At 43.8% G+C, this 26,597-nt stretch overlaps 1 protein-coding gene across 1 annotated transcript in view; it reads left to right on the forward strand.

Moving 5' to 3' along the window:
* Nucleotides 1-22,741, forward strand: part of CCDC47 (coiled-coil domain containing 47) — a 28,134-nt gene extending 5,393 nt beyond the window's left edge. The window contains exons 2-13 of the mRNA XM_079949925.1: nt 1,047-1,309; nt 3,392-3,499; nt 4,873-5,047; nt 6,091-6,212; nt 8,225-8,290; nt 9,343-9,444; nt 10,453-10,563; nt 13,837-13,922; nt 15,409-15,467; nt 16,422-16,531; nt 17,981-18,148; nt 20,476-22,741. Coding sequence (XP_079806051.1) covers nt 1,052-1,309; nt 3,392-3,499; nt 4,873-5,047; nt 6,091-6,212; nt 8,225-8,290; nt 9,343-9,444; nt 10,453-10,563; nt 13,837-13,922; nt 15,409-15,467; nt 16,422-16,531; nt 17,981-18,148; nt 20,476-20,556 — 1,446 coding nt within the window. The 5' untranslated portion in view covers nt 1,047-1,051 and the 3' untranslated portion in view covers nt 20,557-22,741. The remainder of the gene's footprint in view (nt 1-1,046; nt 1,310-3,391; nt 3,500-4,872; nt 5,048-6,090; nt 6,213-8,224; nt 8,291-9,342; nt 9,445-10,452; nt 10,564-13,836; nt 13,923-15,408; nt 15,468-16,421; nt 16,532-17,980; nt 18,149-20,475) is intronic.
* The last annotated feature ends 3,856 nt before the right edge of the window (nt 22,742-26,597 follow it).

Here is a 26,597-nt window from a genome sequence, read left to right on the forward strand (position 1 = left end):
GTACCTCGGGTTACATACACTTCAGGTTACAGACTCACCCAGAAATAGTACCTCGGGTTAAGAACTTTGCTTCAGGATGAGAACAGAAATCGCGCTCCGGCGGCACGGCAGCAGCGGGAGGCCCCATTAACTAAAGTGGTGCTTCAGGTTAAGAACAGTTTCAGGTTAAGAACGGACCTCCGGAGCGAATTAAGTACTTAACCCAAGGTACCACTGTAGACCTATTCAAAAACAGAGGGTGACTTTGGCCATACAGTCATACCTCGGGTTGAATGTGCTTCAGGTTGAGTGCTTTTGGGTTACGCTCCGCGGCAACCTGAAAGTAACGGAGTGCATTACTTCCAGGTTTCGCCGCATGCGCAGACACTCAAAATGACGTCACACACATGCGCGGAAGCGGCAAAACGCGATCCGTGCATGCGCAGACGCGTCTTACTTTTTATTCAGGATGCGAACAGGGCTCCAGAACGAATCCCGTTCGCATCCCGAGGTACCACTGTAATTTCTTTTACTTTCACGGGTTTCATGTCAATTAGTTGAAGAACTGTCTACATTTGCTCTTAAAACAGTCCAGATTTGTGCATATGCAGCTGTTAGTACCAATCTGTAGTGAAAGTGTCCACATGCTTCTTTCAGTACTTCAAGCTTCTAAGTGAGCTTTGCTAATTTTCATAATTAGCCAAACCAGTAGTCCAAATTTGCCCCTTTTAGGTCTTGCTGGTAACACGCAGGAGGTGGCCTTTTGCTCTTAGAACCACGTGTCTGCCCATGACTGTTTCTCTGGCCCACGGAAACATCTTACATTTCCTAGAGGAGCATAGTGTAGAAGTGTTGTAACATGACCACCCCATCTTTATTTGTGCACCTGATACGTAAATGACATGCAGCTATAACTGCAGATTGATAAATTTCCCAGCGTGTTGCTTGCAGCCGACAGGGAGTTGCTGGCCTCTTCAGTTGCTATTTTAGGAAGGGGCACACGCTGGATGTTTCTGTATTCCCAGGTCTGAAGATTTCGGTATTTGCTGCCTTTTTGCTTTTCCCAGCAATAATGAGAAGCGTGTGCTTCCTGGTGGCCGTTCTCTTCATCCCGTGGGGCCTCGTTTGGGCAAAGTTCGATGAGTTTGACGATGGCGATGACATTGTGGAATATGATGATAATGACTTCGCTGAGTTTGAAGATGTGATAGAAGATCCTGCGACTGAATCTCCCCAGCGGGTCGTCACGACCGAAGATGACGAGGAGGAGGCCACAGTTGAGCTTGAAGGTCAAGACGAAAATCTTGACTTTGAGGATGCTGATGCGCAGGTGATAAAGCCGGGGGAAGGGCCTGGCCTGTTCTTTGTCATTTTTGGCTTGAGGGAGGGTTGCTGATGGTGGAGTTATGAGGCTGGCCAGTCTATTCCACTGGCAAAACCAGATTTTATATATTAATTAGGTTTTATCTTGTATTTAATTAACGATTACATTGCTGTACTGTTTTTCACAAATGCTTCCAAAGTGGGGTACAAAGATGCAAAGCTTAACATTAGGGTTGCCATGTTTTGATGAGCAAAAAAGAGGACACTTTTGCTGACTTCTGCTTTTAACTATGGATCACTGTGATGAGAACGAGGAGGTGTCCTGGAAAAAGAGGACATTTGGCAATCCTAAATTCAAAAGACCAATTAAGTTGAAGGAAAATAATCACTACAGAAAGCAGCAGCAACATTAAACAAACAGTCAACACAGGGGCTCCTTGAAAAACAAAAGTATTGAGGCTTTTTTAATAAAACAAATTATCAGGCATGGGGAGGCATAGGAACTTCTTGAGAAGGGCATCTAATAACACTGGGGCATTAATGGTAACACCCCTGCTGTAGAGAAGCAAAATGCAGCATTGCTTGTGGCATGAGGTTTGGCAAGCATTCCCTCATGGCTGGATGTGGTCTTTGCAGCAAGCTTTGCCATGCCTTGGAAAGCAATCATGTGCTCGTAAACTTGGAAGTAAGTCCCACTCAGTTCAGGTAGGTAAATAGATGTAGGCTGGCAGTCTAAATACTTCAAATCTGCACCATCTTTCTGCACGTGGATTCATTTCCAGGTCGGACAATCGTGTAGACTGTATTGAAGTAACCCATCATTGCAATCAGATGTATTCTTGGCATCCTCATTCTTTTGAAGTCGCATCCTTGCTAACTTGATTGATCTTGCACTGTACCTCAACTCACATGTTTGTGTCTGCCACCTCCCGTTTCATCCACCTGATGGAATAGGCTGTTGCTTACGAAAGCTCATGCCACAATTAAGCAATCAGTCTCAAGGGAGTTACTGAGCTCTGTCTTCCAGTTACCACAGACCTACGGATTATCTTTAGGATTGCAAAGGCAGTAGGGCAGGGATGAGGAAGGTAATTCAGCTTGAGGGCCACATTCCATCACAGGCAACCTTCCATGGACTAGTTAGACACAGTGGATGGCACAGTTGATGAGACTTCTCTTGCTTTCTTCAGAAGGCTACATTCCAGGCCTGCAAAAGTCGAAGTTTTCTACATACACCCAGACATATCTCTCCATCCTTTTCCGGGCCAACAGGCAGCCTTATCACCAATCGGTGATATGTTTCATCCAGGCAAAACTGCACTTGTGGAGTGCATGGAACAGAGCCACTCGTGACTGAGGCCTGGGGAGAGCCCTGAAGGCCAGATGGAGGGCCGCATCCAGCCCCTGAACCTGAGGAGCATCTGTAGATAGGATTCTATTAAATTCAGACACCTGGAGACTTGGTGTCAATGGCACCTACCTTTTCAAGCCATGAGAGCGCTCTTGCATTAACTTCTTTTTAACGTTTACAGTAGGGCACATTGTGCCTTTGTTGTTTGCACAGCCTCCGAGCGTGGATTAACATTGCCACCTCTTTGCGTTGTGCCTGCGCTAAGAAGAAACGTAGCTGGCCATCCCATTCAATTTCGTTGCAGAAGCAGGTATGAAAGATGCAGCCTTCTTTTTCCTAGCTAGGCAACCATAGATGTGCTACACTCCACAGCCACCCAGATGCTATCAAACATAGCAGAAAAACCATTGCAAACAATTACCGGGTTTCCTAGAAGCAAGTTTAATGTCGTATACCGAGCTACTCTGAATTGAATGAAGGTACATGCTGCTGTTATATTTAATCCAAAATCTCGGTTTGCTCAGGGGCCCAATGGATACTATTTTGGAGTTCTATGTGAGCTGCTGAGTTTTCCAAAGGAAGATTGAACTATAAGGATTAAATGTCACAATTCAGGGTGGCTCCTTCAGTTTAAAGCTGTTTCCAGTGGCAGTTCCAACAGTAAATATAGATACAGTAGAAGTCTACTTTGTTGAAACATCTGACATTTTTCTGTATTTTTTTGCTTGCTTATTGTAGGAAGGTGATACAGAGAGTGAGCCTTACGACGATGAAGAATTTGAAGGCTATGAGGAGAAACCTGATGCATCTCCCGGCAAGAGTAAAGATCCTATAACAATTGTTGATGTAAGCCTATGTACTAAGAGTTTTACATGTAGCCCCTAATTAACAGTAGCTCATAGTGGCTCTAACCTAATTCAACATCACTAAGCTTCATTGGGTTGTTTCCAACCAAATAATACAAGTAGATCCTGTTGAAATCAGCAGACTTGGCTAGCTTAAGTGGGTTGATTTCAGTGGGTTTGCTCTTGAGTATGACTTAGTTGGATGTAATTGTTCATGTGTTGAGTTTTCTTGCATTTGCTGTTTTCCACTATACTCCCCTCCCCCATTTCCACAGAAAGCATACAGATTTTTCTGTTGCTAGGCCCCATCCCACGTGAAGTTAGTCGACTCCCCAAAGTGATCTTCTGTTCTTTCAAAGACGCTGTGCAGTTCCTCGGTATCCTATCATTCTTTTCTAGTAACTGATACTTTGTACATTGCCTGACATTGCAGTAGCACACTGGCAGTGCCCAGGTTTTAGGCTGTAGAAAAGGTAATAAAATTTCATTAAGTTGTAGGGTTGAATGGGCCGCGGTAATCACTGAAGTATTTATTATTAATTAATTAATATTGCAGTAGTACCTTGGTTGTTGAACGGCTCCCGAACAAATCGGCTCCCGAATGCTGCAAAGTGTTCAGGTTTGCGAACATTTTTTGGAAGCCAAACATCCGATGTGGCTTCCGATTGAGTGCAGGAAGCTCCTGAAGCCAATCAGAAGCTGCGCCTTGGTTTTTGAATAGTTTTGGGAGTCGAACAGACTCCTGGAACGGATTAAGTTCGACAACCAAGGTATCACTGTATTATTATTAAATTAAATTAAATTTGTATACCGCCTTTCATCCGAAGATCACAGGGTGGTTCACAACATAAACATACAAAATGAGAACACATAATACAGAGCAAAACAAAAACAAACCAATAACCCTTCCCCTCCCACAAATTTAAAAAGCCACAAAATGTTTGGTCAGCTAAGTTTGCTCATAGAGAAGTGTTTTTGCCTTGTGCCTAAAGATATGCAATGAAGGTGCCAGGCAAGCTTCCTTGGGGAGAGCATTTCACAAGCAGGAAGTCACTGTAGAAAAGGCTCATTCTCAAGTTGCTGCCCTGTGGGCCTCTTAGGGAAAAGGGCACACAAAGATGGGGTCTCAGATGATGAGCGCAGGGTGCAGGTTGGGTCATATGGGGAGAGGCATGCAAAGCACCAAGCCACTGCCCAACGCAGGATTGTTTTGATTCGATATATTATGTCTCGAAATTAGTAACTGGTAGTTCCTAACAGAATAAAAAAACACAAGGTGTCTTGTAACTCACAACCAGATCTTGTTGTTGTTGTTGAGCAACTGATTTCCTCCCAGAATGAAGTAATGTTAACAATGTCCAAATTCAACCACAGGTCCCTGCCCACCTCCAAAATAGCTGGGAGAGTTACTACATGGAAATCTTAATGGTGACGGGGCTGCTTGCTTACATCATGAACTACATCATTGGGAAGAATAAGAACAACCGCCTGGCTCAGGCCTGGTTTAATAGTCACCGGGAGCTGCTTGAAAGTAACTTTGCCCTTGTTGGTAAGTTGCATCCTAAAGCCTGCCTAGTAGCTTCTTACTCCTTCCCCAACACATGACAAGAGTTACAGGAGAGGTGCTGAGGATTCATAAAGTTGGGGTGGTTCAAAGCGTAGCTTGGCCCAAGAAGGTAGCATATAAAGGGGAGGAGAGAATTAATTTAAAGTGTGTGCAAAATCAGCCAAGTTCTTCAAACCTCCTCCCGAGTTTTTCAGTTTTCAGTTGTGTGAGCTGAGATGTCAAACGGAGGAGTGAGACATATCTTGCATTAGAGGGCTGAAAGCTGATGCTAAGGGAATCAAGTCTGGGTTGAAGAGGTAAAAACTGAACGTGGAAAGTGCAGAATCTTAGGGAGAGGCCAGCACTGAGTGAAGAGGGAACAATACTCCCAGGAAATCCATTGCAAGAAAAAGAGCAAGGTAAAATTGGGAAGAGTGCATTGCTGAAAGAGATAAAAGTGACAGTCTGCTTAGAGATTGCAAAACTTAAGAGATTGCGAAGAGTTCACAAAGAGATCAGAGACGTACTTACAGAAGACAAGTTTGCAAGAGCGCACAAATTCAGTGAGCTGGGGATCGTTCCAAAAGGGGATGCCACAGGAGGCTGCTGGAGGAGAAAAAGTGGAATATCAGCGTAGAGCACGGAGCAAGGTTTCAGGCTTTTTGAAGCACACCTTTTTGCATGCTTGAGCAGACTTGATGTGATACACAGATGGCATATGTAAGATCTGATCACATCCCATTTTTATGGTGGGAAGTAGGAGTGGAGGTGATCTCTTGGGTATACTGTTGCAGGTCATTTAAGGCTGTTCAGATCCCCATCTTTATGTTGCAGAGCCTGAAAGGCAACAGGGAGGCAGAGCAGTCGCTGGAGTATTGGTGCAGCATGTTGCAGCTATCCCATCCCCATTGGAAGGCAGGCTGCAGTATTTCATACCGAGCAAAGCCTCTGAGTTGTCAGAAGCAGCCCTCCATATGGCACACTGCAGCGTTGTCTTAAGTATACAGTAATAAACTTTCGTTGATCAGCTTATGCTTTCTTTTAAGGGGATGACGGCACAAATAAAGAAGCCACAAGCACGGGCAAGCTGAACCAAGAGAACGAACATATTTATAACCTGTGGTGCTCCGGGAGGGTGTGCTGTGAGGGCATGCTTATACAGCTCAAGGTATGAGAGAAAGCATCTCAAAGTGTTGTATGCATTACATGTCTGCAAGTTGAGTATTTAGGCAGCAGACTCCAAATGACTTCACTCTGTTAAAAAGCACAGGAGGATGAAGGTTGGCAGGTGGGGGGGAACGCAGACATTGCAAGACCCTATAGCGTAAATGCCAGTGAATCAAACAGCACCTCTTTTTGGAATCAACTACCCAGGTAGTATTTCATTATATAAAGTGCCTTTGGGACAACATAGAATTAACACACCCACACAAACAATCCATATGAAATGGCAGTGGTGTTCACTGTATTATTGTTACAGTGGTACCTCGGGTTAAGTACTTAATTCGTTCTGGGGGTCTATTCTTAACCTGAAACTGTTCTTAACCTGAAGCACCACTTTAGCTAATGGGGCCGCCTCCTGCTGCCACCGCGCCACTAGAGCACAATTTCTGTTCTCATCCTGAAGCAAAGTTCTTAACCTGAAGCACTATTTCTGGGTTAGCGGAGTCTGTAACCTGAAGCGTATGTAACCCGAGGTACCACTGAAATTTTTAATAACTGTGTGAAGAGAGCAGGAACAGAAAACTTGTTTCCAGATAGGAACTTCAGCTGAGCAAAAGAGAGAGAAAGTTCTGAAGCAAACTGGGGAACCAAGAGCTCAGCCCCACCTTTTACCCTGGTAGAAAACAGGAGATGTGGAAAGGCAAGGCTCCATTCTGCTTAGCTGCTTGCATGAGGAACACAGTTCATCTGCCTTCCTGCCTCAGCAGACATGCCTCCCCAGCCTGATCTCCTGCTATGACAGGGCCCAGGCAAATGCTTGCATTCTGACTCAACGTCCTCCCTTCTGAAGTGCATCTGATCTCGTCATTGTACACATTTTGCGTCAGTGCACACCGTTTTGAGAGCCAGCGTGGTGTAGTGGTTAACAGCGGTGGACTCGTAATCTGGTGAACCGGGTTCGCTTCCCTGCTCCTCCACATGCAGCTGCTGGGTAACCTTGGGCTAGTCACACTTCTTTGAAGTCTCTCAGCCCCACTCACCTCACAGAGTGTTTGTTGTGGGGGAGGAAGGGAAAGGAGAATGTTAGCCGCTTTGAGACTCCTTCAGGTAGTGATAAAGCGGGATATCAAATCCAAACTATTCTTCTTCTTCTTTTGCACAGAGGGAAATGGAGGATGAGGACAGAATATTCCATTACAGTGTTGCTGTCACTGACTGCTGTTTATTTGGTTTAATTAACAATCTTGAAATGTTTAATCATTACATGGTTTACTTGTTAGGTTAAGCTATATGTAACTTGCCCTAGGACCACATGGCAAAGGGTGGACTAGACACATGACGGGGCTAGACCTGCTGGAGCAGCTTCTCAGCAGGACCATAGTGCTGCTTGCTGGGAGCGGTACGACAGTGACTAGGTTGGGGCTGCACAGGTGCACCAGTGAGAGGGCAGTGTTGGTTCTGCAACATGCCTGCATAGTTCAAATCTTACCACTCTCTTGCTCCTCTTCCTCCTCCTCTTCCTCCTCCAGTTAAGCAGCAGCAATGCTCCACCCTGCTGGGCTAGCTGCTCCTGGGGTTGCAAATGCATTTAAATAAAAATAAATGTGTGGAGAACACAAATGATCCCAGAAGGTTGGTATTGAAATTGCACAATGCAGCGGCTTTGCTGAAGATAATCATGCCTTGGTCTAGTCATGGCACACGTTAAGTTTCCAGGTGGAAGAAGATATTGCTAACTTCTCCAAGCCAGGCCATTTTGAATTCTGTGGTGGAAGAAGAGCAGGGTTTAAATGTAATAATATGAAAGAAGCAATACATACCAAGCTCAGATGATTATTGGGAGCTGCAGCAGATCTTCCTTGCACTAGCAGGACGTGCCAGTATTTACATTTGTGAGGCAGGGAGTCCTATGGTACATCTCACATAAGTTGATTTTAATGGGCCTTGCAAGAACATGCCATTCTATGCTGCAAGTCTGGAGCAGGGTTTCACCACGGTCCAAATGCTGTCTTTCAGTTTCTCAAGAGACAAGACTTGCTGAATGTTCTCGCTCGCATGATGAGGCCATCCTGTGACCAAGTGGTAAGTGTTTAGTTCTGTGGCCTAAGGGAGCTTTTTAAGTTCATGAAACTATATTTGAGGTGCATGTTACACACAGAAATGAGTGAATTCCATGCTGCCACAGTATTGCTGAGAATGTTGTTACTTAATAAAAGCAACTCCCCCAAGTTTCTAGCACTTGAGCCTGCGAGGGCAGACTTCTTAACCTGTGGTGTTTGCTGAAATTCTCAGAAGCCCGAGGGAGTCTCAGCAGAATTTTGGAATAGGGAGCATGGGGCTGTATTGCTCTGCATAAGAACTTGCCTGGCTCCATGTCCATAAGAATCAGAGTATGTTACGCAGAAATAATTACACACACATTTTGTAATTTATTCTGGCTGCGGAATTCTGTGCTTCTTTGTCTAGAACTACCGAGAGTTGCTCTTGCTGCATGCTGCAACTGAAACCGTGTAGCAATGCCAGCCGCTAATAATACTCTCTGTCATTCATTCCTAACCCAAAGTTAGGAATTACTGTCCAAAACGGGAATAGCTGTGTAGGCATGCAATGAGAGGTTGTCCTGCCAATTCCTTCCATTTCCCTGCCATCATAAGGGGCTTGAACGTAGGACTGTGATTTCTTTTACTGGGAATATCCTTTGCAGTAGAATTAAGCGACGCAATGCTTCACTTACTGGGTGGGTTAAAAACACTGCAGTTCAGTTTAATGTGGTGCGAACAAAACCGTTGACACTGCTTAGGGTGAAAAAGTATGCAGTAAGTTGTTCTAGCAGTGGTAACACCTTGCTGCTAGAGGGGACCTATTATTTGCTCACCTGGTGTTGTGTTATGAAGGAGAAGTAGTCATTTACGTTATGCCCTCTTGTAATTATATTTTAGAGGACCTTTGTAATTACCTTGGGGCTCCCATCCAACCTGACCCTGATCTTTGCTGATAGCCCTTTGTAAAGTCTGAATCTATTTATGCTTTTGGCAATGGCATGGAGTCCTGGCCACTGCTTTCCTCTTTCTTGTACTTATGTCCTTTTTTTGTATACAAGCCTGGATGTGACAATCATTCTGTCTGTTGCTCAGCAAATAAAAGTTACCATGAACGACGATGACATGGATACCTACGTGTTTGCTGTTGGGACAAGAAAAGCTTTGGTGCGGCTTCAGAAGGAAATGCAGGACCTGGTATGTTCCGGGACATTGGGAGGAAACCAGAATATATGCAATGTACTTGAAAATGCATAAAAATGGCATTTGGCCCTAAATTGCCTTAATGGTACGCTTCTTTAAACCACCTGATGTAGTCTGCTGCTAAGAGCCCTGACTTGGGTGCAGTCGTTGCATTTGCTGAACATAATTCAGCACAGTGGGGTGGTACAAATGTACTGCTAAGCAACGGTTTCGTGCTACGTGAAGGAAGTCTGGCAGGACCCTCTGCCTCATGTTTTGTCGTCCCTTCATTCTCTGCAATTCCCTCCCTGGTTTGTCACAATCCGTAGTTTCTTTTGTGCCATTTGAACTAACAGACAGTGGTTTGTGGTTGCTCAGCAAATCAAAATCGAAAACCACAGCATGGTTCTATTTTCTGCCTCAAGCCAGGAAGGGAAGGAAATTCAGCATGCGAAGAGAGGCTAGAGGAAAAGCATTGGTGGTACACCCAATTTCCTTTATGATGAAAATGAGTTTTTTATACTCACTGTATTATTAAAGTGCAGGTGATACACCTGAGTGATGAGCATACGTGCTCACCTTAGTCTATCATTCATAAGAACTAATTCAAAAATTCCCTTTAGTGCCTATAGAATTTCAAAATTCAGCCTCTATGCCAGTTATAAAAAAAAGATAAAGTTTGTTAATTTGTAGCATTTTTGTCTTTATAATTTACCTAGACATGCCATTAAAATGCCCTAACGTACCCTGAGGCTTCAGGGAGGTCATTAAAAACACACACCCCACAAATGTAATAAAAAACAAAATTGTTGTGTATGCATATGCATGCTTTTTCTTTGGGGTCTATTGAGTCTTCAGAGGCACGCGGCAGTCTATGAATTGACCAGGGCTTCAGTTCTAGCTTTTGGGAACTTAAACGAGTTCCTAAGGTTTAAGTAAATTGTACAAACACCTGTTTACTTAAGGGGAGGTAGACACAGTCCAGACCATGCTTGTCATAACGTGGCAATTTCTTCTTGGCAGAGTGAGTTCTGCAGTGACAAACCCAAGACCGCAGTGAAGTATGGGCTGCCAGAGTCATTGGCTATGCTGTCTGAGATGGGTGAGGTCACAGAAGGAATGATGGATACCAAGGTAATGTGGTTTGGGTTTTTTTGGTGTGTGTTTTTTAAAAAAAGATAAAATCTTTCAGGCTGTAGTTGGTGTGAACTCTCATGAGAGCTATAACAGGGCACTCAAATGCTTGAACTTTGTCTTCTGAGATCCCCATCTACAAAACTGCCCCTTGGAATCACCTTACTCATTCCCCACCCCCACCCCCACCCCCACCCCAAAAATGGATCCTTCTGTCTTGGACAGCTATGAAAAATGGAACATTCAGCTTTGTGGGGTTGTTGTTGTTTAGTCGTTTAGTCGTGTCCGACTCTTCGTGACCACATGGACCAGAGCACGCCAGGCACTCCTTTCTTCCACTGCCTCCCACATTTTGGTCAAACTCATGCTGGTAGCTTCAAGAACACTGTCCAACCATCTCGTCCTCTGTCGTCTCCTTCTCCTTGTGCCCTCCATCTTTCCCAACATCAGGGTCTTTTCCAGGGAGTCTTCTCTTCTCATGAGGTGGCCAAAGTATTGGAGCCTCAGCTTCACGATCTGTCCTTCCAGTGAGCACTCTGGGCTCCCAATTGCAGTAAGAACGATACCTTGCTGTTGTTGATAATTTGAGGGTTGCCCCGGTGTCATGGGAAAGTATCTTAGATTATTGTACCATCTCCCACTATTTTTTCCAAGTTTGACCACACTTCTCCCATATTTGCATATTCCCTAATAGTTCCTTGTTTTCCAATTCTTTGTTATAACATACAACCATAAGTTCACGCAAGACCAGGATAATAATAATAATAATAATAATAATAATAATAATAATAATAATTTTTATTTATATCCCGCCCTCCCCAGCCGAAGCCGGGCTCAGGGCGGCTAACAATAATCAAATAAGCAAACAATCAAACAATCAAATAATCACACATTCTAAAGATATTTCATTATAAAAATTAAATCAAATTAATGGCAACCGATTAAGCAAAATTCTGTGCAGGTTGCCAGAGGAGGGAGTCAAGCTGCGCCCTGACCAAAGGCCTGGTGGAACAACTCTGTCTTGCAGGCCCTGTGGAAAGATGTCAGGTCCCGCAGGGCCCTAGTCTCTTGTGACAGAGCGTTCCACCAGATTGGAGCCGCAGCCGAGACGGCCCTGGCTCTAGTTAAGGCCAGCCTAACCTCTCTGAGGCCTGGGACCTTGAGGATGTTATTATTTGCAGACCGTAGGTTTCTCTGTGGGGCATACCAGGAGAGGCGGTCCCGTAGGTACGAGGATCCTAGGCCGTATAGGGCTTTTAAGGTTAAAACCAGCACCTTAAACCTGATCTTGTACTCCACCGGGAGCCAGTGCAGCTGGTATAGTAATAATAATAATAATAATAAAAATAAAGGATGATGATGATAAAGATTTTTAAGCTGATTTCCCGCCTTTCACCAGCAGGTCACGGGGCCAGTTGCAACAATTTGAAACCCAGTATTTACAAAAAGGTTAGAACAAATGACCGTCTCAGGAATAGGGTGCAAAATGAAAACATTTTCAATATTTGCCAAAAGCTGTGGGGTGGGCATTCCCCGACTTAAGGGCTGCCACCAGATGTCTTCTCCCTTACTATTTCCCCCCTTTATATAGTGAAGATATTTTAATGCAGGGCTCAGGGTTTTTCCTGATCGATAGCTCTCTGGGGTTACAATGCCATAGCAACAACTAATATGTCTCATTGTTTTATTATTGTTCCTGGATTCTGCAACCATTCTTCCTAATACAACAGCATAGCCTCATGGTAATAGCGGTTTATACAGGGAAAGAAAGCCCTCCTTCTGATGTTAGCTGATATGGTATTACATTGACTCTGGGCATTCTGGGCTTTTCTGACCAAAGAAAATTTAGCTGGACCTTCTGTCATCTTGTGAGTCATGTGTTATTTCTCTTTAGTGGCATATTCATGAAGAAAAATAGGATTCAGGGCAATACATTTTCATTTTAATCATTGAAAATCTATCTAGCCCAGATTTTTTTTTTTTCATTTGTCACTTTCTTTTAGATGTTTTTCTGTTTCTTGCAGCAGCTGACTGTGTTTGAATTCAGTCAGCTGGTCTCCATTTTGATTAGGCAGATCCGAAGAGATCTTCAGGGCACATTGTATTTGTTTACCATTTCATCTTCATTCCTTTTCAGTAGGGTAAAACCAAACTATTCTGATTTATTCAAGTTGATTTTATACCCAGGTACTTTGCTAGGATCTTTTGAGATTTTTATCAGTACCCTAAAAAGATTTCCTGGCTTTCTAGATACTGTCAGCCCAGAGACATCTGACGAGCCATTTTTGGTAGTAAAATGCTGGACCATTGATCTGACCCAGCATGGCTCATCTTGTGGTGCTGATGACATCATTATGGATGCAACAGGGGAAAACGTAGTTTTTTCATATAGTGTATACAGTGGTGCCCCGCAAGACGAACGCTTCACAAGACGGAAAACCCACTAGACGAAAGGGTTTTCTGTTTTGGAGGCGCTTCGCAAAACGAATTTCCCTATGGGCTTGCTTTGCAAGACGAAAATGTCTTGTGAGTTCCTGCGGGGTTTTTTTCCTCCCCCCCCCTTTTTCTAAGCCGCCAAGCCGCTTATCAGCTGATCCGATAAGCCGCTAAAAGCCGCTAATAGCGCTAATCCGATAAGCCGTCAATGGGCTTGCTTCGCAAGACGAAAAAACTGCTAGACGAAGAGAATCACGGAACGGATTCTTTTCGTCTTGCGAGGCACCACTGTACTATTTCATAAGCAGTGAAGAACTCCTCAGTGTGCTTTCTAGGAACATTTCGTTTAGGACAAAGCAGGGGAGGGCCATAGCTCAGTGGTAAAAGCATCTGTTTTTTCTGCAGAAGGTCCCAGATTTAACCCCCGGCATCTTTGGGTAGGGCAGCGAGAGAGCCCTCTACCTGAACCCTGGATGACCACCGACAGTCACTTCAGACAATACAGGGCCAGAGGAACCAGTGGTCTAAGGCAGCTTCCTACGTTTACAGTACAGTCGTACCTTGGAAGTAGAACAGAATCCATTCCAGAAGTCCATTCGACTTCCAAAACGTTCGAAAGCCAAAGCACAGCTTCTGATTGGCTGCAGGAAGCTCTTTCAGCCAATCGGAAGCCGTGGAAGCCCCGTCGGACATTCAGCTTCCAAATACAGTTCACAAACCGAAACAGTCACTTCCGGGTTTGTGATGTTCGGGAGCCAAAACTTTCGGGAACTAAGCTGTTCGACTTCCAAGCTACGACTGTATTCCAGATCTTCTTTCTTCTTCTTCTTCTTCTAGATGATCCATTACCTCACACATTATGCTGACAAGATTGAGTCCGTCCATTTTTCGGACCAGTTTTCCGGTCCAAAACTTATGCAAGAGTAAGTATGACACAATAGATAGCGTGCCTTCAAATTAATGTTGCACTGAACTTAGTAAAGGGGGTGGGAGAGAGAACAACCACCGCTGTAGGCAATCTCCTTTATTATCCAGAGAGCAGAGAAGGGTGCCCATATAGTGCTGTTCCTCTGGCCATGATAGCCATGAGTTGGGGATTCCAAACTGGCCTGGTCACATAATTTATTTAGTTTACAGTAGGCTTTGGCTTTTCTTCAGCACCAGAGGTCAGTTCTACAATATGCCAAGTGGGAGTGCTTAAAATAGCGCAGTCAGTAAGAAAGCACTGTTTCTTTAGAGCAGCTATATGATCCAGCTCAGGCATCCCCAAACTCTGCTCTCCAGATGTTTTGGGACTACAACTCCCATCATACCTGACCACCGGTCCTGTTAGCTATAGATGATGGGAGTTGTAGTCCCCATTCATCTGGAGGGCCGAGTTTGGGGATACCTGATCCAGCTGTTGGCTAATCCACAGCTGCTTGAAGAAGGATGCACAGAAGGAATTATAGGTTGTGTCCCAGTTACTGCCCATTAGACCATCATGCTTCCCACAGCAGTCTGCTAAGTGGTCTGTTTTGCAGCAAGTCAGAGGGTAAGGATGTGTCATAGGTCGGCCTCCTCTGTGGAAGGAGCAGATTCCCAAGACAGATTCTCCACTGCTAGTAAAGGACACCTGGATGCAATTGGGCTTCTCCTTGTAGGATGTTTTTTCTTGAGTGTCTTAACACTTTGCAGTGGAGGCAAGGGAGGTAAAGGTAAAGGGACCCCTGACCATTAGGTCCAGTCGTGGCCGACTCTGGGGTTGCGGCGCTCATCTCGCTTTATTGGCCGAGGGAGCCGGCGTACAGCTTCCGCGTCATGTGGCCGGCATGACTAAGCCACTTCTGGAGAACCAGAGCAGCGCACGGAAACACCGTTTACCTTCCCGCTGGAGCGGTACCTATTTATCTACTTGCACTTTGATGTGCTTTTGAACTGCTAGGTTGGCAGGAGCAGGGACCGAGCAACGGGAGCTCACCCCGTCGCGGGGATTCGAAACCACCGACCTTCTGATCAGCAAGCCCTAGGCTCTGTGGTTTAACCCACAGCGCCACCCACGTCCCGGAGGCAAGGGAGACTATTGTCTAATCAGATTTTTTTCTCACCAGTATTTCCAGCGGGGTTTATTGTGGGAAATGTATTCACAAACGCTCTGCAAGGAAGTGGTGGTTGTTTAATTTATTCGTCGCTTTTTTTCCACCACAAAGCGACTCCCAGAGCACCCAAAAAATCTCTTTGCTGGAAATTGCTGCGATAGCTTAAAATCTTCCAGACTTGGCCCATAATGAAGAATGCATGTAAACACACCCAAACAGGAGCCCATCATGTGTTCGCTTATGGTGATTTTAGTTACTGCCATGTTTCCTTTGTTTGTTACATTCTGTAATATCCTTCCACAAATGCTTTTTTGTTGTTGTTCTCTGCTAGGGAAGGCCAGCCTTTGAAACTGCCTGAAACTAAAAAGACGCTATTGTTTACTTTTAATGGTAAGCAACCATGCCGGTTTTCAAACTACTTTTCTTGAGGATGTAAAACGTTACAATTGGGAGCACATTTCACAGTAAAAATATAACTTGTATTGTCTTGCGGGTAAGAGTTTATTTATTTTCAGTAGTAGTTTCCCCCTCCCCGTTGTTATAAGAGGGAGGTCACAATAGGGCAGTGTCCCAGAATCACAGTTCCAGCTTTGTTCTTGCATACCAATGCAGGTGAAGCAGGAAAGATAATGGGGGGTCCTAGAAAATCTTTTGGCAGGAGCGTTTCTAAATACTGGAAAAATCTATAGTTGTGCTCTGTCAATGAATTGTGCAGGAAAATCAGCTGTGTGCAAAAGTTATGACAATCAACAATTCTAAAAGTATGGGTGAGTTGGAATGATGCAGTCGGGGGGGGGGATTAAAAAATTGTCCAGTAGCACCTTAGAGACCAACTAAGTTTGTTCTGGGTATAAGCTTTCTTGTGCATGCACACTTCTTCAGATACTACTTCAGATTATCGAGCATAATGGGCAATTTTTTTATTTTTTTATTTTGCCTGCGTCAGATGAACACAGCTACCTACCTGGATTTGGAATGATGCAGTAATTCTGTTTAGGAGACAGTGTTTAAAACAGGGATTGTAATCTCTGCATTGTTGGATTACACTCCCATCAGCCAAAGGTCAAGGAAGACATGACCGTTTAGAGGGTAACAGATTATCCACCCCTGATTTAAAAACCATATGCTTTTTGCTTTAGAAGTACCTTTTTCCTTGTATACAAATCTGATAAACTGTTCCGTAATAAACTAATTAAATCAGCTAATTAATGAAGCGCCCATTAAAACTTCTGTCCCAAAAGTGGAGTAATGCAGAAAGACTTCTGTTCCAACTGTTGTTTCTGAATCCTTTTCCTTTCCTTCAATGCCTTTAAGCTTAGGAAAGTTTACTTTTGCTTTTTCTAGTGCCTGGATCAGGCAACACCTCCCCAAAAGATATGGAAGCTCTGCTGCCTCTGATGAACATGGTTATTTATTCCATTGACAAAGCAAAAAAATTCCGTCTGAACAGAGAGGTAAGTCATGTGCTAATTGATGTGTATGGCTCTTGGTTAAAAGTACAGTTTACAAAACCCTTGATAATTCCATAACTGTCGCTCTTTCTCACAGATCCATACCTGAGAGAGTGCTCTCAGCTGACTAGCATTAGTTGCAATGGGACCTGATATGGTTGAGAAGGGAAATAGCGGTCATTTAGATTGGGGAGAGGGGAATGGATTCAGTCAGTGGACTGGATCCTGACCTCCCCTAAACATTGTGGCCCACTTTGACCAGTGGGTGCGACCGCAACGACTATGGCAAGCATTTTCCTTGGCCCACACAGTTATATTTCAAGCCTTTCAGGCAAAGGAAGTGGGATTTGCAGCAGCAGCTGCTGGTCAAACGAGGAAGGCAAAGATGGTGTTTCTCTGCATGGCTTGTTGTAAGTGGCAATCAGCTGTTTGGTGCTCATAGCAGGCGCTGCTTTGGTCAGGGATCAGCTGTACTACAGAGTTCCCAGTTGGGAGCTTGATAGTGTTACCAATTTCAGCAGGGCTTATTATCAGCGCCAATCAGCTGATAGTTTGTGCTGATCAGCTAAAACGTTACTTATTTTTCTTTTGCAGCCAAATATACATAATAGCGGGACGCGGGTGGCGGTGTGGGTTAAACCACAGAGCCTCGGACTTGCCGATCAGAAGGTTGGCGGTTCGAATCCCCGCGACGGGGTGAGCTCCCGCTGCCTGGTCCCTGCTGCTGCCAACCTAGCAGTTCGAAAGCACATCAAAGTGCAAGTAGATAAATAGGTACTGCTCCGGCAGGAAGGTAAACGGCGTTTCCGTGCGCTACTCTGGTTTGCCAGAAGTGGCTTAGTCATGCTGGCCACATGACCCGGAAGCTGTACGCCGGCTCCCTCGGCCAATAAAGCGAGATGAGCGCTGCAACCCCAGAGTCGGCCACGACTGGACCTAACGGTCAGGGGTCCCTTTACCTTTACCTTATACATAATAGCAGGTGTGGGGCAGGTGAGTGTTGGTTGTGGAAAACAACCTCACAGCCAAATTAGGCCCCGTTGGATCTGATTTGGCCTGCGGGCTAGCTTTAGATGTTCAGGGTTCAGGTAACGCCAAGCTGTAAATGTTAAACCAGCACATTGACATGCGCTTGGAAGAACACAGAAAACCAGTTCCAGGGCTGGATAATTGTTGTACGGTACTCTTTTTAGAAAGGGGAGAGCAACTGTGCACTGTACCTGCCGACACTCTCAAAGAGTCATCAAGGGCAGCTCGTGTAAACGTGTCAGAATAGTGTGGTGTAATATTGTAATCCAGCCAGTTTTGACCAGTTCGGGACTAAGCTTTGTCAGATACGAGTATCGAGAGATTTTTATCTCCCGTGCTGAGCTCATTGCAACACTGCCTGATGCACTAATGGTTTGCTCATACTGTGACTTGTTTGTGTCTCTCCCTTGCTTCGGGGCAAAGGGCAAACAAAAAGCGGATAAGAATAGGGCACGTGTAGAAGAGAACTTTCTGAAACTGACTCATGTGCAAAGACAAGAGGCTGCTCAGTCGCGCCGGGAGGAGAAGAAACGGGCCGAGAAAGAGAGAATCATGAATGAGGAAGATCCAGAGAAGCAGCGCCGCTTGGAGGTAAAATGAGCTTTAGATGCAAGCCCCATTGTAGTAGGGCAGGGTTTCCCAAACTTGGGTCTCCAGCTGTTGTTGGACTACAAATCCCATCATCCCTAGCTAGCAAGATCAGTGGTCAGGGATGATGGGAATTGTAGTCCCCCCCAAAAAACACCAGCTGGCGATCCAAGTTTGGGAAACCTTGTACTTGAACATAGTGGAAAATCAAGCTCTTGCCAAAGATGCTGGGCTTGCTGGAGCTCATGAGATTAAGAGCACACACCCTTTTTGTGATCTCTGGTGTGTTTAAAATGAGCATTATAAGTTTGGAATGCTCACTTACTTGTAAAATTCAGTGGTGACCCATGTGTCATCGTCCCCCCACTTCTGCTTGTCTAGTTTATACGTGGCAATGGGAGGAATGCATAACTTTCTGCTTCTGTTTGCATGTAGAAATAGCAGGTACGGTGGATATACAATAGAGATTAATCCATGGAAAGCGATCTGTAGAGATAAGCTTTTTAAGCGAGTCATTCTCAAAGTAATAAGTTGTGCTCCCCATGAAGCTGTTTGGAAAGCTTCCATAGCTCCTGCTATAGCCATCTGTGTACATTAAATTTGCAGGCATCCTGCTTTTCCTCCAGATTGAGCTGAGCTTGGGTGTCTGCCCCAATATCCCAGAATGAAAGATGTCAGCTTTTTCAGGCACTCTTGGGGGTTTAGATGGTCACTTGATATCATTGACCCTCTGATCTAGATGTTTTTCAAAATTGTTCTGTTGTTTTCTCCTCTGTTGGCCCATTAGGTTCCTATGTGGGGTCTTAGCATTCTACAGCTATGCTTCCTCATTCTAGCTCCTTAGTGCTACATGCTTTAAGGCTCTAGGCGCTGTATCCTTCAGATCTCTCCAGCCGGAGCTTTGTATTTTTCAGAACAACGTGGTTGTATGATCCCCCAGTACAGGTTTGGCCTTCCAAGTAGCTCAACAGGTAGTAGTGCCTTTTCCCCCTGTGACTTTCCAACCCCATGGAGGAAACATCAATATCCAACAAAGCCTTGTGGCTTGCATAAAACCTGTATGTTAGCAGAGACTTGTTTGCTCCTAAAAAAGAAGAATTCTCATTTTCATTTTTACAAAATTTGCACATTGACATTTCACCAAAATACATACCATACATTCATCATCGACTTCCTTCTCCCCTTCCGTGGTTCATTTGGTTAACCCTTTACCACTGCGTATTCTAATTATTCCATCTTCTATCAGTTTTATTTCAATAAACTTTATACCATTGTTCCTTTTTGTCCTTTCTTGGCAACTCTTACCTAGATGGTTTGAGTCCTTTGCTCTGGCTTATGCCCCAGCAATGCCAAATGGTAATTTTAGTCAATTTTATTTGGGGGTGCAGCAGCCTTAGTAGTCCTTTGAGAGAGAACCCCCTTAGTAGAGTTTTGTAGGGCCTCCAATTGCACAGTCACAAGACATTATAAAGATAGAAATCCCTGCCTTGGCTAAGGCGGCCTTTTGGGTGAATTATTCTGCAGAGACCTCCAGCAGTAGAAATTGGTAACTACCAGGATTGGCTTAGGAGGTAGCAATTTCCTCTGTTGGATGTCCTCTTGCCTGTGAAGGAAAATCTTACCAGGTACATTTCTGTTCTTGTAGACAGGAGAGCATTGGGTTCCTGCCAATGTCAAAACAGTCAGTTCTCTGTTCGGGTTTTGTGGTAGGTTGGGCTACTTGGGACTCTTGCATGTCCAGCCGTAGAGTGGATTACCTGGCCATATTTTCTTAGTGATTGATTATTGCAGTGTTTTGGCTTCCAGCCAGCCTGGGTATTCGATGGGAAGTTCCACCTCCTTAGAAAGTCATATCATTCCTTTTTAAAAAGTAATAAATACTATTTTTTTTTAAAAAAAAAAAGAGAATCAGAAAAACAATCAAGCAGAAGATGGATATTTTTCCTTTTCTTTCATGGAGTTTCTATTTCAGGCTAGCATTTTAAATGGTAGCACTTCTTTGCAATATGGTTTGCATTTATTATTAAAAGCTAAATATTTTGTTTCAAAAAGAAAAAGAAAAAAGAAAGTCATATCATTTTGCTCTCCTGCAGAAATTCACTAGGCAACACTTTATTTCCCCACCCGACAGCAAGATGTGGGAGAGATGTTTGAATCACCCACAACAACCGAATCACGTGTGGTTGCATTTGTGGCACAACAAAGTGATTACCTGGAAAAACTGTTAGCCTATACTCCTAACTTTATTTCCTTGATGACTTTGATTTCGTGCTTTTGTTTTCACAAGCAAAACACACATGGACTCACGCAGTTTGTCACCTTTCCAACAGGAGGCTGCTTTGCGGCGTGAGCAGAAGAAACTTGAGAAGAAGCAAATGAAAATGAAGCAAATCAAAGTGAAAGCCATGTGAAGAACAACGCTGCGAGAAACCTCTTTTTTGGTGCCAACCCTAGAATTGCAATTTGCTTCCTACAATGAACTAATTATATTCCTGACCTTAATCATTGCCCATTAAGAACCACTTCTGACACTAGCCTTTGTTGCTCATGGGATTATGTTCAAAGCGTTTCTGTGAATGTGTACATGTGGTAAGGTTTGTTAGAACACCAAGGAGCTTTTCCTGGGTGAATCGCAGGATTTTTCCTGGAAACGTTGCATGGGTCATCAGTTCTGATTTAACTTCTACGTGTGCCTGCGTGCACTGGGTTGCTTCCAAAAGTGATCCCATAAACACCAAAGTTACATTTCAGTCGGCAGCAAGCGAGGTGTTCTTTGCATTGGCACTCCCAGCAGGTAGGATACAACCCTGAAGTCCACTTCAGTCCCCCTTGGTGTGTGGGACTGGACTGCTAATAAATATTTTCAGGGTTGCAGCCACTGCTCTGGTTTTATGTACATGCAGATGTGTATATAGAGAGCTTTGCAATTGTCTTCCATGTTGTTGGATTGTTCATTTTACCCTACTTGCTTTGGTATTGGAGAAAATTGCAATATTCCTTGGAATTCTTTGACTCCTTGTTTCTTTAAAAGTATATATATATATATATATATATATATGGGAAGTTTCCTAGAATGTGCCAGCAATGCATATGCACTTTGATACTATTTTTGGGAATGGGGCAAAATAAAGACTTAAAATGGCCAAAATTAAAGAACAACCAACTAACCTTCACGATGGGGTGGAGGTGGAACACCACTCATGTAATTGGTGCAGCCAGCACAGTTAGATATCAAGCGATTAAGCACAAAACACAAATGCTTTCAATAATTCAGGTTTTAATACCAATTGTAGCGCATGAGAGAAGGGGAGATTTCCTTCTTTCACAGCTCTCGTAATAGGAAGGTGCTAAATGGGTATTATTTAAATACTTGCAGTATCCCCAAATCATTAATCTGGAATTATTCCGGGGGGCAGGGAGCTGCTGAGTGTAGTTTAGGGCAAGCATATTGGAAATCAATCTGTGGACGACATATTGAAAAGCCTGTGTGCGGATAAGCATTGCTGTTCAAGCTTCGCAGGATCTGGGCCTGAAGATTCGTGCATGCTATTGTTGGTGTGTAAGTCGGCAATTTGGAAACAACAGGTGCAAAAGAATTTGCCCAGTGATATTTGATTATTCTAAACATATATATAGATATGTATCTGGTTTAAAACAATGTGCACCCTATCTGTTAAATTGCACAGAAATTGGGGGGGGGGGCATAACAGTTGGTGAGCCCCCCTGCTGCTGCATAAAGTTTTCCATGGAATCAAACATGGTTCCGCGTGCATCGGCCCATTACTGAAAGCCATCCCAACACAGCAGACTAGTGTGTATCTGCACATGGATTTGCTGTGCCCATTTCCCCATGTGGATGGTGCTTGCTGGTTCTGGCTGAGTTCACATGTTGGGTTCCTTTCCTTCTCTAGACAGATACCTATGTGTGTTTGTTTAGCAGCTTTTTCTGGATTTCAGTGTGTTCTAATTGTGTCTCACCTTCCCTGGTAATTTCTTCTTTTTATGTTTCTGAGGCCGCTGGCTATATAACAGTTTGGCAAGGAGCTAGGGACTAAAATAACTGTGCAATTATTCCCCAGCAAGGTAGAATAATTTTTTTTTAGAGGAGTGTACCTTTTGTTTCTGTTAAAGGTTATTTACTGAGGAGTTGGTGTATGCTGGGGAAACTGGAGTTTCTCAACACTTTGCAGTCTTGTGGAATTGCTGCATTTTATAAATGCTTGACTAGCTGGCATTTAATCATTTGTACGTAACGGATACACTTTCTGTGGTGGGTTTAATGGGAAGGAACTTGTTTCTTAATGTATTTTCTTGACGATGCTTTTACCTGCAAATATCTTTGATGCAATAACATTGAGCTGCTCCTTTAAACAGGCATGTGCTAAAATACATTTGTCAGAGCATGGAAATGCACAGGTTCTTTCTGAATGCAAAAACAAAAAACCCTGCAACCTGAAAAAAAGGCATTTGAATTTAGTAATTTTTATAACTACCACTTATAGTACTTTACAGCAGAAATAGCAATCCTATGTGGGATTCAAACTATTTTGTCACTAGATGTAGAAAGTAAAATTGAATAAAGTATTGTTTCACAGAGGTCCTCTTTTAAAGGAAATTTTTAAGCGGCTTGCTTTGTGTCCTGAAATAAAGGGGGCGTATTATTGAACTCACATAAAATGGGACAGTGGGTGCAGTGTGTGTGTGTGTGTGTGTGTGTGTGTGTGAACTACATAAGAAAAAAGAAAAGCTAAAAATTTAAACACAGTTCCAACTCCTTTTTTGAGCGGAGAGGCTGTATTATTGAGTTTTTTGTCAGTTTCCTTCCAGAGTTTGTTCCTGGATTGCCCTTCCTCTTTGAAGAAGTGTACTTGTATTGCGGTGAGGTGGCTAGCAAATTTGGGAGAACAGGAGTGAAGCTGGCAGGTATATTTACTTTCTTACTGTGCCAAAATGGGATGAGGTGGGGATTATTCAGCGCATCATGTATTGTACACATACTCTACCTACCTTCATCCTTTGGGAGAATGGAACTTGTACAGCTTCCTTAGAAATTTGTCCCTCTTGTAACTGGGTGTATGTGTACATACATTTTTTTCTTCATTTTTTTATAAACTGCCTCATTCAACTATGAAGTTTGGGGCAGAATACGCAGAAATTTAAAATCTGCAAAAAACAATGTAAAACACGGCCAACAATACAAGTAAAACCAAGAAGAAGAAAACCATCCAACTTTCATATACACATTCATGTTAAGTATTTCGAATGGAGTAAAGGGAGGTTGGGGCTTTTGTGAAAACGAATTGTGGCCCACCAGACCTAGGAATTTAGAAACATTTGGGAAATAACGATGTGGCCTTGTGGTTAAGGGTGTTGGGAGTAGAACTGGGGAGACGTGGATTAAGTTGACCTTACTGCTGATCAGTCTATACTAGGAAGGTTTATGGCTTCATACAAAAGGATACAGCAAGCTACAGCAAGCTAATTTCCATCAGCATCTTGGAAGAGCAGGAAAACTAATTAATATAGGGGTGGTGGTAGAACTTCAGAATGTTAACTTACATTTTGTGGGTAAAGGTAAAGGGAGCCCTGACCATTAGGTCCAGTTGTGGCCAACTCTGGGGTTGCGGCGCTCATCTCGCTTTATTGGCCGAGGGAGCCAGCGTACAGCTTCCGGGTCATGTGGCCAGCATGACTAAGCTGCCTCTGGCGAACCAGAGCAGCGCACGGAAACGCCATTTACCTTCCCACCGGAGCGGTACCTATTTATCTACTTGCACTTGACGTGCTTTCAAACTGCTAGGTTGGCAGGAGGAGGGACCGAGCAATGGGAGCTCACCCCATCATGGGGACTCAAACTGCCGACCTTCTGATCGGCAAGTCCTAGGCTCTGCGCCACCCGCGTCCCTACATTTTGTGGGTACATGCTGACAAATAGTGCTTTGCCAAACTTAATTTTGCTACTTGTCATAATGCTTAGATGATGATTGGCTTCCAGTTTGGCATCTAATATCCTACTGTATTGGTACAGTTAGGGGCCTCTTGGACATATTTGTCAATGTGTGTTCCAGGTACTGTATGAGTGTCTCATGTCGCTTCAAGCCTTAAATCCAGGTGAAGCTTGCAGTCTCCAAGCTAGCACGAGTGAGCTGTGGGACGGGAACTGCCCCCTTTCTTTGAGGCTTTTGCTTTCTCTGAGATCAATAGTGATTCTTGCCCCAAACACAGAATATGCCACAATGCCTGGGAAAAATTTGGCTGTGAATAGTGATGTTAAATTCTCAAGAATAATCTTTTGGAGAATATTCTCAAGAATATTGTCGATTAATGAGAATATTGTACCATTGAATGGCACTGCAAAAACCAGTTACTGGCACTAAATAAAAATAAATGTCAGCTGTTTAAATCAAGGCCACCTCACATGCTGTTATGCATAATTGTATAGGCCTAGGTACTTTAAGTGTATAAAGCATTAAAGCTACTTTCTGTAAAAAATAAAATAAAAAACCACACTATATGGCCAAGGGTATAGAATTGCTAAGAATAAGGTCACACCAAAATAGAAAAAAGGCTATTACATATAGTTGAAATACATATGAATTCAAATGTTCATCAAATTAAATGAATAGCATTTTTAAAACTAAATAATAATAATGTTTTCTGTAGCTCACATTTCAGAACTGCCAATGTTGAATTCACAATGCCCAGTACAGTGGTACCTCTAGTTACGAACATAATTTGTTCTGGAGGTCCTTTCTTAGCCTGAAACTGTTCTTAACTAGAGGTGTGCTTTTGCTAATGGGGCCTCTTGCTGCCACTGTGCCACCGGCACACAATTTCCATTCTCATCCTGGGGCAAAATTCTCAACTCGAGGTAACTCTTCCAAGTTAGCAGAGTTTGTAACCTGAAGTGTTTGTAACCTGAGGTGTTTGTAACTTGAGGTCCCGCTGTAATGTAACTGGATCAAAAAAATCATCATTCGTTACTTACACTGGCAATATCACAGCTTGACTTATTATTTACTATATTTTTTAATGTAGGTTGTAAAACTGGTTCTTATATTAGAATTTAGTTTGTGGAGAATATTCTCTGGATAATTTTCTAGCAGAGAATATTCTGGATAATCTCATTTTCGATAATATTTTCACCTCACATCACTAGCTGTGAATGTTGCTTTTGTAAGAATCACAAACACAAACTCGCTTCATTAGGTCAACATTCCCCCCCCCCAGCATTGCTTGAGAAAGGTTCAGTCCACCATATTGATTCAAAATGGTGTCCAGTTGTAGTCAAAGTCAAACATAGACTACTTCCTGATCATTGCGACCATCGTGCAGAATTTAGTTATGGAATATTAAGAGGGGACCAAATACATCGCAAACAAGCAACTTTCCAAAATTCATACTGAAGCAAAGAAGGTTTGGGTGAAATGAAGATGTTGAATTTTTGCTGGCCACTGGGTCGTAAGAAAGGAACCATAGTTCTCATTGGCTTCCAATCCTCTTTCTGAAGACTCCTGCTGCCGTGTTGTGGACAAACTACCTTCATGCTCTGGAATACGTGGCTGCGATCTAGTCATGGGTGCATAAGATGGCTGTTTGGTGAGTGGTAAGCTAAGTATTGGCACCTTCCTTTTTTTCTCGCTCCACAGTGTTTATGTCCAAGTAAACGCTCGTTCTTTTAACATTCAGTCTATCCCAAATGGGGAAGAATTGTCATTTTGGCTTCCCAGTTGTTTTTAGTTAGTTTCTGGGTAGGCTTCTTTAGTCATTTTTGGTGTCACAGAATCAATGAGTTGGAAAGGGACCACGAGGGTCATCTAGTCCAACTCCCTGGAATTCAAGAATCTTCTTTGCCCAACGTGGGACTCAAACCCACGAGCCTGAGATTGAGAGTCCCACGCTGTACTGACTGAGCATGATGATGAGTCGAGGATAATAGTAAGCTTAAAGAGCCATACGCGGCACCAGAGAAACACACCCAGCCACAAGGTAAGTAGCTCCTCGCATCATTCCCCCCCCCCTTTAGACAGTGGAGACTGGTTCACAAGGGCAAATGGGGCACTGCCCTACCAACCTCCCTGCTCTCATCCAGCAGCTCCCAACCTGCCTGCCCTCTCTTCCTTACAACCAGGGGCTGCCACTGCCTGCCAGTCTCAGTGTTGCCCTTGAAGATCTCAGCAAGAGAGGAGCATGGGGACAAAACCAGAAGTATTTAGCTTTGCCTGTCATTGATTCTGACTTCACTTCTTGTTGACCTCCCTGCTTGCTGCCTTACCGCTTCCAATGGTCCCCAGCTGCCCCTGAATCTAAGGTAGGATTCCTCTGGAATGTATCTCTGAGCCCCTAGCAGTCCTCCCTCCAATATTGTTTCCTGCCATCAGGAAGAGCTGCCATGTAGTAGCTGCTTATCTGAAGCAAGGTGATCCTGGTCAACAGCACTTTTAATCTGTAT

The sequence above is a fragment of the Podarcis cretensis genome, assembly GCF_951804945.1.
Source record: "Podarcis cretensis genome assembly, chromosome: 13".
Lineage (NCBI taxonomy): Eukaryota > Metazoa > Chordata > Lepidosauria > Squamata > Lacertidae > Podarcis > Podarcis cretensis.